Raw genomic sequence first — 12827 nt, 5'->3', positions numbered from 1 at the left:
CTTTCTGTGCCTTTGTAGAGCTACATTTCTTGATTTAAACTATTCAGCTATGTCTACAATTTAAACATGAGTGCTAAGGGGTATATCAGAGGTGGGAGTAAGTGGGAAAAGTTGTGGCTACAGTAGCAGCATAATGCAACAGGCTCAAGCTGTCAGGAGAACTCTGTGATTCAGTGCAAACCAGGAAAAAAAAATTGCCTTATTACATTTTTCAAGAAACACCAATGGTCTGTGATGAGACTGAAGATGTAAAATGTCTATGCTACCACTCAGGCTGAGGTATGGGTACCGTTAGGCCAGATTTAGTGATCAAGCCCTATATTTCAGAGCAGATTTTATTTTCCTTACTTTTTTTTAATATTCTTAAAAAAGGTTTTAGATTTTCATTCATTTAAACAATTGAGTAGGTGCCTCACCTTTCTGTGTTATATCTGGACACGTTTTCCCACAACTAAGTGCATCATCTAGCTGAGAACTGTTTGTGAAAGTCTCATAGCTACCTTAAGCACCTTAAATTCTATGTACGTATTCTACTTTTTACCTGTGAAGAATGATCTAATATCTGCCTGTTGAGCCTGAGTAGTCACCGTGCAAAGCCTTGAAACGTTACAGCTGTGAACTTGAGTTGTGAGTGAGGGCTATGATGTCTGAGCAGGAGAAATGGGTCAGTTTATAAGACTCCCAACTCATGAATGAAAAAAGCTACCGGGCTGCTGAGCTGGCAGAGAAGCAGGCTTGTAAAACATGGGGAAGATATTGATGTGTCAAGGGAAAATAGCTTGAGGCAAGACTCTCATCAGATAGATATTACATAAATATGTAACATCTGAGGCACAACAGGAGTTTTTTTGGATGTGGGGCAATATCTGGGGTCCTATACTTCATCCAGCTGTTGTGGTAATAAACGTTTCTTGATTTGGGATTAAGCTTTTGAGTAGCTTCCCTACTTCCTGTCACCCTAAGAAAAACCTTCCTCACATTGTGAAACATGGGGTCACTCTTTTTCCCTCCCAAAACAGAACGAGCTTGTGAGTCCCCTTTGAGCATCACAATGGGTGTGTTTTCCTTGGGGAAGAATGTTTTGACAGGTTGCGCTGTGAAAAATTATCATCTCCTTCCTGATCAAACAGGGCTAAAGCATGTTTTGAGCCTGGCTGGTTTCTGTATAGGGCAGACCTTGTCCTTGGAGAATGGGAAGAACTTGAGGTTTGTGCAGGGCCTAAACATGCTTAAATTCTTGCATCCCTGCCGTTCTTGTGTGCGTGATGAAACAGCCAAGCCTTGTGCACTTTTACTCTATGGGTTGTTCTTGCTTCTGTGCAAAGGGCAAGTGTTGAGTGTCCTGGCAGTTGTCCCATTAGCAGGCGTTTCCCATCGTTTCCCTCACAGAAAATGACTTTTGCTATATGGGGAGGGAAGGGAGCTGTGAAGTGCAAGTTTAGCACATGAAGGAACAACATTTTCCCAGTACAGCAGGGTAGTGAGCTCTTGATAAAACTCCCAGAGGTAATATATCTGCTTTTCTATGTCAGTCTTCTATTCTGACCTCTTGCTGAGGAAAGGAGAGGACTTTCCTTGGCTGGCTCACCCTCCTGTCATCAAGAAACCAATTTCTGCCACCTGGCTTGATGGCTGTGGGCCCAGGACAGATTACCGTCTTCACTCTCTATCGTCTCTCTCTCTTTCTTTCCTCTTGGAAGTCTTCTTTAGATCATCTTTTCCCCCTTACCCTCCTTAATTAAAAAAATACAAACACATACACAAAGTCTCTATTCTGACACATCTTTCCAGACTACACATGCATTCTCCATGTTAATTCTTCAGGGGTTAATAGGTTCACTTGCAAAATTTCACTCCCTCTCCTCACACTTGTCTTTCCTGTTCTGCCATATGTGTCCTAAAATCTGCCTTTCAGTTTAGGACTTGTTAACGTTCCAAAAAAAATGTAGCTCTGAAATCTACATCATCACAACATCCTGCACTTAAATCATCTGAATATTGGAGAGCATAAAGGAGATTTACCCATTTTCTCTGCCTGCAGTGATGCAGTAGGAATGCAATAGGCTTCCCATAGACAATTAGGGCATGCATTGCTTAGCTCCAATGTAAGTCAGATTACATGCTCAGGTAGTGGATTACTTGCCTTGTTGTACTCTTCATGGGATCCAGTAAACAGGTCTAGAAAGGCCTTCATTGCTGGGTGATGTTTTGGATGGGTTCACGCATGTCAAAATCTATATCATAGACTTCTTGGGAATGGTGAAATAAGGTCATAAAAGTTTTGACTGAAATCACTGAAGTCAACTCACTTTATTTTCCTCTCGGTTCAGAGTTAAAATAAAATAAATGAAGGTGTGCATGGACTGTATTGTTATGAAATGTTTGCTTCTTATCTTGTAATTTCCGAGGCTAAAACAAACCCTGTATTATTTTTGCAGTCTTTGCTTAATACTCCAAAGGCCTAGTTTCTTAATATATTTTTTCCCTTTACAATGTAAAAAGCTGTAAGAGCTATTCCTAGTGCACAATACCTAAATACCAACCTGCTAGAATCTGCTTATTTTGTGATACAGAGTACATCCAGTTACAAGATAACACATCTCTACAAGCAGCAGAAGATGTACTAATGTGCAGTAAAAGCACCAGTAAGAATAAGGAATCCTATAAGGATACTTCTAGAGCTTTGTGATTGAAAAAAGTATACTTATAATAAGATGGTCTGGCTATATATTTTGTGTAGCTAATAGCCTTGAGAAGACAGCTAGAAGCAGGGCTGATGAAGACAGTGAGAGTATACAGCATCAGTAAGGACTGAGTCATTAGTGCATTCTTTCAGATAGAATAGAGGACAGAAACAATTTTTCCTGATGAGGTCAGACCACTAAAGTATTTCGGTATAGTTACTTAAAAAGTGTCATAGGCCTCCAGGTTGTGCTCTGAAATACACACTTGCAAACTGGCTCCTTGAACTGCATCTGTCCAGTCTTGTGCACAAGCTGGTAAACTCTGCTGAGAGGTGATATATAGGATTTTGTCTTCAGTCTTGTGCTACTTTGGTTAGAGAGCCTCCTGACTACGGCTGGTTCAGAGCGTGGCCAGAGGGAGCAAGTGGCTATTTGCATCTTGTTCTGTAATGAGAAAGGCAAAAAAGAGTCTGCAGTGTTGAGGACGTGAAGTTGCAAGGGGGTGAGGTAAGCTTTTGTAAGCTTTCTGGCATTGAAAATTGGAAAGAGCTTTTTTCCCCTGTATATTCAGGCAAGATGACTTAAGGAAAGCTGTGGGTTATATCCCCTATGTATCTATTTTAATATCATTCCTATTGTGTTATGACAGTTTATACAAGCTGAAGTCTAGGAATGTAAGTGATTGATTCAAATTACAAAGTAAACAGGGGAGAAAGTTGATGAAATCTGATGTTATTTAGGGAAGGGCATCCTTAAAACTGTGTTGCAGTGGGAGGTTGGAGACACTAGCATCTGCTCTGTGGACAAATTTAGTTATAAAACCTGGTTCCCTTATAGTCAGTGGAGCATACCTATCAAATCTGGGCCTTAGCTCGCTTGGCTTCTGTGGAAGATTTTCATTTTGTTTGAGCAGAACTGGAATTTTGACAGAGAGGCTTGATTATAATAAATGGAGCATTCCTATCAAATTCAGGCAACTAATGAATCCATGGGTAGGCTCTATTAATTTCAATATAGTGCTAAACGTGTTAAATGTTGTAAGAGAGAGGTTGTTGTGTATGCGCGCTTACCAATTTTCTTAATGCTAAATTTCATCTGATTTTAAGTTCTTTTTTTTAGATTCCATAAAGGAGTGTTTTCATATTTAGAAAGGTAAATAAGCATCTATTCTGTGGCATAAAAAACAGGGAAAAAATTCTGAAAATACATTTTTAGTAGGATCTCCCATTCAAAAGTGGCTTCATTTAATGCTGTAATTTTATTTGTTTCAGGCCCAAAAAATATCTTTGCCAATTATAATCACAGAACAGTTTTTGCTTTTATACTAATCCCCTTCTCCCTCCCAAAATAAGATTTCTGATATATAAGAAAACGACAAAAATAAACAGCCTAAACAGCAATATTATAAACATGATGGTATAATTTGCATTCCAATTTTATAGCGCACCATTTCCATGTATTACCATGACATGTCATATCAACATATGCTAATTTAAACTGTGCCTATTTTTCAAAATACTGTCAACTGATAAATTTGGTCCATGGAGTTTTAGGAAACCTAAGTTTCAACACAGGTGTTAAGTAGGTGACAAGCAGAGTGGAAGAGTGTAAGAGAGTTAAAATGGACCATTCTTCCTCCGTTTAGTACCCTTGTGAGGGGCAGGAGTGATTTGGACAGTATGTAATCCCATTTACATCCAGTTAAAGAAAGTTATCCGGTCTTTTCTGTAGCCGCAGTTTCATACATCCCATCTCCATCCTCCTGTACTTCCTACAGACTTGCATCAGCCTAGTGCTTGATAGGAAATCAAATCCCGCTGTAGGTTTAACAGTAAGGGAGTACAAGCAGATTATCAATTGACTCTCTTAATCTCTCTTGCTGGGACTTTGTCTTTCTTTAAGGATTATCTCCATGGCAAGATAACCACCTTAGTTGGGAAAAGAAAGGCTTGAGATTCCTTACAACACTTGCACTGTTCAGTGTATGTACATCAACATATATAGTGAATCACAGAAAAAACATGGCTTTGTCTTTTACTGAGTTGAAAACATCAAAGTTTGAATGTTTTCATCCAATTTAACCCAACTGGTAAAGCTGTTCCAGTGCACTGGATTATAGAATTTTCTGTTGATATCTGTTTTGAATGTCTCAAGCCACAGTTGTTGCTGTTGTTTGTGGTTTTACACTCTGAAGAGTTTTTCTCTACAGTTTTTTAACTCCCATTCAGGCAGTGGTGGGCTATGATTAGATCTTTCTTGGCCTCATAACCTACATGAAACAAATGCACATCCCTCAGCCTTTCTTTCAAGGTTTCCTTTAGATTCCAGCTGCTGTGGTGGCATGCTGCAGAGCCCTTTCCTGCTTCTTGAGGTATGGAGGGGATCTGTGAAATGTGAGGGGAAACCTGGGCACATTATTCCAGCTACTTTCTTACCAGCACTGAGTAGAGAGGGACAATAACTTTTTTTGATCTGCTGGCCATACACTTAACATAGCCAGTGTGAAATGTAGTTTATCTGTGATCAGAGAGTATGCTGTTAGCTCATTTTCAGCTTGGCACCAACCTCCAGGTCCTCCTCAGCGAGATATCTATAAAGATATATGTATCCTTGGGGGTGGGGGGAATGCAATCTTTAAAACCAGCAATAACTGCTTCCTCCTCTCCCCTTTCAAAAAAGAAAAATAATCCCTCTGATGCCTCCTTGTGAATATGTGATTGGAAAGAATGATAATGTTGAACCAGGAAACAACTAAAATCTGTTTTTTCAAGGTATTTCCAGGTAAAACAGTATTTAAAATCAATTGATTCCCAAATTCTGTAACTGTTAGTAAAAATAGCATATTTACTCCATAGTATAAAATCACAAGCTTTCCAAAAATATTTTCACAAAACATTTAAATACAAAGTTAAAATAGTAAGGAAACTGTCATTGCTGAGTCCTATATCTGTCTACGTATTGTTACAACAAAAATATATAGAGCCCAGAAGCCAAGCACTTTCTTCTTTTGACATTGGTTATAAAAAAAGAGGTCTCTTCAACTTTTTTTTAGAACATTCCACAGTAGGGTGGCTGTTATGTATGAATCTTTTTGCTGAAAGGAATTTGAAAAGAACTGTAAACAAAACAACCCCCCTTTTGATATAAGTGGAATTTTGTTCAGTACCAACTGTTAGGAGCCATTAGATGATAAATAGGCAGATTGGATAGATGTTTCTTGAAATCCTACATAGTATGCAGAACATGCTTTCATTGTGCTTCCTGGCATTAAAAGATAATATGCCTTATTTGGAAATATGATGATCAGTTCTGTTAAATCATGTTCAATCAGCTTATATAATAACACCTATATTTTGTTATTCATTTCAGATTTCAGAGACCTATGCCTTCCTACCGAGAGAAGCGGTGACACGATTTCTAATGAGCTGCTCAGAGTGCCAGAAAAGAATGCATTTAAATCCAGATGGAGCGGATCATAAAGGTAGTTTTAGTGTCAAATAGTGGGATGTAAAGTAATTTTATTTCTAATACCCACTTATATTTTCCTAGCTTAAGTGAGGGTTCATAAAAATTTGGTAGACTGGAACAGTTCAATAAGTCAGATCATCTCATTTACTTAAATTGGAAGGTAGTGAATCTTCTGCTTTCACTTAAGGATGGAGTGTAATACCATATGCACCCTTGATAGAAAGATGATTTTATCTGGAGGAAACAATTTATTTTGCTATAGAAATGTTTATATTGGGGCGTAAGCATAAGGAATAGATAGGGCGTATGTGCTGGAGTCACTTGGGGTAGAAGAACACATCACTTTTCAGGGTTTGAACTTGTTTTTGCTTTTTCTTTGGGAGACTCCCATCTGTACAGCCTAAAAAGGGATTGAAAATACCAAAGTTAGAACTAAATGACATAACAGTCTGACTGCAGAGTAGGCTAACAGAGCCTCCACAATTAATGCATAATAACTATTTTTGTTGCAGATAATGGAAAACCTCCAACTTTGGTGACCAGTATGATTGATTACAACATGCCCATTACTATGGCTTATATGAAACACATGAAGCTCCAGCTACTAAATTCACAACAAGATGAGGTAAAAACGGAAATCTTTTAAGTTTGGTTTTCTGTTAAAATCTTTAAGGCAAAAACCTTAATAAGTAAGAATAGAGGTTGCTTTTGAAATTTTGAATAAAAAGAGAGAAAAAAGATGGAAGAGAAGTAGATGGAGAATCAAGCTTCTTCAGAGAGAATTGAGGTTGAATTATATTTATTTCTTCTCAAAAATAATTTTCTTTCTGATTTATTCAGATTTTTTCCACATCTTAAGAAGTGCTTCATCAAATGAATGACACCTATTGAATTATTTGTAGTAACCTCATTTTGCTAAAAATTTGTTCATTTACCATTTGAGCTGCCAAATAGAAGCTCAGAAGCCAGCCAAAAAGCAGTTTTACGTTCTTTGTCTTTCTGCCTGACTATATTTTTAAATAAAGAAAACCTTCAAAATCAAACTTAGCGGCTGAATTATGTCAAGACCCTGATTGAGTCCCAACTTCTGCAGAGTCAGCCAGATTTGTTTTCCTAATAAGTATGTATGTACTATCGGTGGAGATTTCATGAATCATTCAACAGTCCATAGAATGGGGATTTCATCACTCTTCTAGAATATCAAGATACTTTTTTTGCTTTTGCTTTTTTGTTTTTCAGTTGGAGAGTGTGTAGGGAGAGATTCCCAACTCAAAGTTCTTTGTGCACAAATACATCCTGGTCGTCTTTCCCTCCTATTGAGTCCCACATTACGTGCTGCCCCTTTTCCAGGATCTGGCAGCAGGGTTTCAAGTAGCAGGAGAGAAGAAGCTTTGTTCCTACAGCAGAGTTAGGACTTAAATGACTCCTTGGTTTTTCCACTTCTTCCCTTTGAGAATTGCTACTTCCACAACAAGGTCAAATGCTCATGCTGCATCAGGGTCACCTGCCACAGTGCTTCTATAGCCTGAATGTTTTGGTGTAGTCTTTCTGATCTGATGACTAAAATCTTTGTTAAACCAGTTTTTCATCTAGACAAATCAGTGGCAATGATATGGAGGCAGCAGGAAGTACCATTGCTTGGTATTCCTCTGACCAGCTCAGTTTTGCAGCTCTGTCGTTACTGCGTATGAAATGCCTGTGGTACTGGATTTATGAAAGTAATTTTTTATATGTTTTAGTAATAGTGTCTTTTCCAGGGCAGAGTGGGCACAAGAAAAGTTCTTAGGACAATCCTTATGTCTTTTCTCAAAGCAGAGTTTTGCCAAGATTTGCTTTTTTCCCTGGGCCATACATTTGTTGTCCTGAGAACAAAATGACAGTGAAAATATTGTAGCAAAGCAGCAGGATTTCTGGTTCAAACTATTTCATGTACTTAAAAAACATTCTTGAATTTGTAGGAAAGCTCTGTTTCCAAGGTTTCATCTATCATATCTGTATTCTTGTGGAGGGGGTGGAATTGAGACAGGAGTAAACTTGGATCCCACAACTAGCTAGCACAATGACTGAAAGCCTCCTAATTTTCTCATTCTTGATTCAACATTTTTAAGCTGAGGCCATCCACGAAAGGGAAACAGGCTTTATCTAAAAGGAGAATTCATCACTGTGTGGGAATTTAGAGCCATGCTGCAGCTAGTATAAGGATGTCAGCTTTTCTTCCCATGCCTGTGTGTCCATGAAGATTCAGATACATGTATACACAGTTTGGGAAGTGAGGTGGAGATATTCTGCAGAGTGCCTGAGGCAAACAGAATCTGCCTATGTGTGTCATTTTATACCTATGCAAGAGTCAACCAGAGCTCCCTTTCTGGGAGCACATGAAAATTGCCTGACCTCACAATTGAAAAATGTAAGCTGCTGCTTGCTGGTTCCTGCAGGATTCAATGAGAAATACCCCTGTGTTTTAATAGAGGAACAGCATTCCAGAAGGTCTGGGGGCGTTTGTTTCCTTATATTGCTCTTCGAACAAGCAGTGTTCATTTTCTGTAAACTTCAGAACCAGCTTGCATGTGCCCTGGCCCTCTGTCTGGGGCGGGAGGCACCACGGTTCTTCTGTGAGGGCGGTGTTTGGGTGTTTGCTGCTGCTGTAACTGGGGTGCTCCTTCCTTACGTAAGGCAAGACAGATAGGTGCCTGCTAGAGAAGTCCTCACTCTTCCATTTAGTTTTTTACAAATCTTTGAGAACAAGGTATGTTTGTTTCATTATTTGTCATTGTCCTGGTGTGACGGTGCAGAACGTCATTGCCTTGTGTGTTGGCCTACTCTTGCTCCTGAATGGCACTTGGCAGTGCTTCATCCCAATTTAACATGAGTCATGACTGCAGGGAACTTGCTTTCTGAAAACAAGAGGAATGCCCATGCAAACTGGAAACATTGCTGAGACTCAGGAGAGGAACTTAAAGGGCTAAGCACTCAGAAAGAAGAAAGCTATATTCACATCTGTAGTAACCAGTTCATAACAAGTACATGGTAAATCATATTCTAAAGACTGCTATTTTTCTACGTCAGTTCTGGTGAGCAACTCAGAAAAATAGTCAGAATTCTGTCAGTTCTGGTTTTGTTAAAAAAATGTAAAAAAATTATTGGAGAAATATTTTAAACTGATCTTCAGGGGATACAAAATTATTTGACATATTTTTCTCTAAGTTCTTAAAAATACTGTTCTTCGTAACAGGAGTAACCATCTCAGCAAAGTTGTTTCTGAAAATATATCACCTTAGGTTTGTACATTGCCTCAGCGATTTACAGAGCAAGACTTGCGGATGCTTAATTTTTAATCCATGAGTGGACACATGAACTTTTATTGGGACTGAAGCAACTGAAGTCAAACAACTGTTTGAACATTTTCTGGACTAGGTCCAAAACTGTTTTGCTTTTATAAATGGGGACAATGACCAGGATTTTGACTTTTTGCCCTTTGTTATCATCCCTAGTTAGCTGCTAGGGACATAAGTAATTAAACTTGATGGATAAATCATATTAAACATGTATAATGTAAAATAAATTTGCAGTGATTCTCATGTGATTATATTACTTTGGTTTGCCATTGACTGTCATTTGACCATGCTCAGAACTGTTATAAGCTGTATAATTTTCATAGATGCTTCTTTAAACAGAATAACAGTGTAAGGGTGACATCATGTCAAGGGAGTTTGATACTGGATTCTTACTAGGTCAAGTTGTCATTTGGAAATGTCTTAATGTAAGTAGTTGTTATGGTTTAACCCCAGCTGTCAACTAAGTACCACGCAGGCACTCACTCACTCCCCTCCCTGCTCTGGTGGGATGGGTGAGAAAAATCAGAAAGAAGTAAAAACCCATGGGTTAAGAACAGTTTAATAATTTAAACAAAGTAAAATATACTACTACTACTACTGCTATTACTACTACTGCTACTACTAATTGTAATGAAAAGGAGAGAGGGAGGGAGGAATAAAACCCAAGAAACACACGTGATGCCGAATAGAATTACTCACCACCCACTGAATGATGCCCAGCTAGCCTCCCAGCAGCAATTGGCCCCCTCTGGCCAACTTCTCCCACTTTATACATTGGGCACAATGTTCTGTGGTATGGACTATCCCTTTGGGCAGTTTGGGGTCAGCTGTCGTGGCCATGCTCCCTCATGACTTCTTGTGCACCTACTTGCTGGCAGAGCTTGAGACACTGAAAAGTCTTTGGCTTAGGGTAAGAACTGCTTAGCAACAACTAAAACATCAGTGTGTTATCAATATTATTCTCACACTTAATCCAAAACACAGCACTGTACCAGCTACTAAGAAGAAAATTAACTCTATCCCAGCCACAACCAGGACAGTGGTCATTCACAGCGCTACTGACCTCACTTGGAAAAGTAGAGGATTCAGGCAGGGAATGTAGAGAGGTCTCCTCAATCTAATTTGAATAACAAGGACTTATGGGGTCTCTAGTTACCAGTACTTTTTTGAAAAATATTGTGGAAACAGGAGAGTGGGGTAATGGAGTATCTTCATAGCTGAACAAGCTGCATCTGTCATATTATCATAATGCAGTGTTTTCCTTGCTCTTCTTTATGTGTTCTGCTTGTTTGCTTATATACACAAAGATTTAGCATGATTACACTACACACCAGGTGTGAGGGAAACAAATGAAAGGAGAGTGAACTGCACAGATAATGTGAAGAGTATATGATGTTTTCTGACATGTCTCTGAATCTTTCCATTTGCAGGATGAAAGCTCTATAGAAAGTGATGAGTTTGATATGAGTGACTCAACTAGGATGTCAGCTGTGAACTCTGACCTCAGCTCAAATCTGGAGGAGAGAATGCAAAGTCCTCAGAACCTCCAGGGCCAGCAGGATGGTAAGGCTCCCATTTCCTATGGAATATGCAGCATTGCCTTGTCTTTTTTTCCCACTCTGTGCTTTCATTTAGTACCCGCTGTGTCCTTTTCTTCATGATGTTTCATTAGGTAATTTGAAATATATGTTCCTTATATCTCAGTGTGAAGAGGATGAAGTTGGGTTTTTTGCAGTCTAATTTATTTGTTGCTTAGGCAACAGGTGAGTGCTTCAACCATTATATGTTAAGTACTATTATTTTACCATATATATGTGTGTGTGTGTGTGTGTGACCATACACAGACATAAAAGGAAATGAAACTCAAACCTTTCTGAGGCAATCCAAAAAGCTGAGAAAGTTGTTTTTACTGGTTGAAAGGAGGGAGAGTAGTGTGACAGAAGATAATATTTGAGAGATAGGAACTGGGATGTGATATTCAGAAGAAAGGATGAAAATGACAAACTCCAGTAATGAAACAGAGGTAAGAGAAAAAGGAGCGAACAGCATTGTAAATTTGAATGTTAACTATTTCTTGGTTACAACACAAAGCTAGTTTCTTAGTCAGAGATGAAAGTTTTACTTTGCATAGAAGTTACATAGCTGTGTAGTTTTTGATTTCAGCCCTTGTTATAGAACAGTTAGATTAGCCTGGTTTGGAATGAACTTTTTCCTTGGTTATGGAACTCACAAGTAACCTGTCTACTACAGACTGTGGCAGTCTGTAGTCATGGGCTCGTGAGTGACACGTGAATCCACAACACCCAAAGAGCAGGTCTATTCTATTGGTATTAGAAACAGCACACTGACATCCTGTACTTGTTACTTGGTAATTTCCTGATCATATGTGCCAGTTTAGAAGTGTTTCTTATATTTCTCTAGAACACTAAATATATGGGATTTGACAGTTAACCTGGATTCTTTGCAATTTGTACATCATGATGCTAGTTGGTGAGATATTTAGATGAGAATGAGTGTGGTGCACAGTGGCTGATAGAATCTGGTCATAGGTAGGACCTTTTGTTGGGTTGCTCTCTGGACAAATAAAGGAGTAGGATGTCTGTGATAATTTGATAAGCCAGGTTCTAACCACAGCTGCCTTTTGTATGTGTGTCCTCAAGCTACCACAAAATCTGTGTGACTTTTACCTTAATTTCTGTCAACGTATGTTCACTAAAGGAGCAGTTCTGATGCTCATGATGTATGGAAAGCTAGTTCACGTTCCTGTTGAAGTTTGACTTTTCACAGAGCTAATATAATAATATTGCTAAGTTAGAGGTTTCAGGGATACTTAGGAAGGTGGCATTTTTATGTATCTGGCTTTCAGTGCAATACTGTGCTGTAGAGGTTATATAGTCAATGTTTCATATATATAGTGTTTCCTAATAGTAATTGTGTGCATGAGTATGTCTGAAATAAAACCTGTATCTCAGTACGGTAACCTGTGAAGAAATGCCTGTCATACATGTCTTAATACCTGCTGCAACCAGATGCAAGTGCCGCATCTAATCATATTAGAACATAAGTATGTATGATAAAATGCCACAAATCTGTCACTTGCTATTTGAAATGTATGGGAAATAAATGCACTGTGGTGTTTGAACTGCAGGTAGTGTGATCTTACAAAATGGCCTTAAATCTCTCAGCTTTCCTTCTCTTCTTCCCAGATGGTACTTGCACACCTTCCTAAAGCAATCCTATTTTTTGCTTCATCTTCTGCTAAAGCATCTGCTGATAGAGGGATTTGAAATAGCAGTTCTCTTCTGGCTTCATGGTTTTCCTTTGCTAGCTGTTGTTAGGT

General features: G+C 38.7%; 1 protein-coding gene across 5 annotated transcripts in view; it reads left to right on the top strand.

Moving 5' to 3' along the window:
- The window catches only part of NOL4 (nucleolar protein 4), a 190638-nt gene that overhangs the window by 39013 nt on the left and 138798 nt on the right, over nucleotides 1-12827 (top strand). For all 5 annotated transcript variants that reach the window (XM_027750204.2, XM_027750186.2, XM_027750230.2 and 2 more), the window contains exons 3-5: nucleotides 6054-6165; nucleotides 6665-6777; nucleotides 10918-11050. In XM_027750204.2, the coding sequence (XP_027606005.1) occupies nucleotides 6054-6165; nucleotides 6665-6777; nucleotides 10918-11050 (358 nt within the window). The remainder of the gene's footprint in view (nucleotides 1-6053; nucleotides 6166-6664; nucleotides 6778-10917; nucleotides 11051-12827) is intronic.

This window comes from Pipra filicauda, unplaced genomic scaffold (assembly GCF_003945595.2).
Source record: "Pipra filicauda isolate LSUMZ 115617 unplaced genomic scaffold, ASM394559v2 scaffold240_size1633699_pilon, whole genome shotgun sequence".
Classification (NCBI taxonomy): domain Eukaryota; kingdom Metazoa; phylum Chordata; class Aves; order Passeriformes; family Pipridae; genus Pipra; species Pipra filicauda.
Note: the sequence above shows the minus strand (reverse complement) of the source record. Positions and strands in the feature narration are given on the sequence as shown.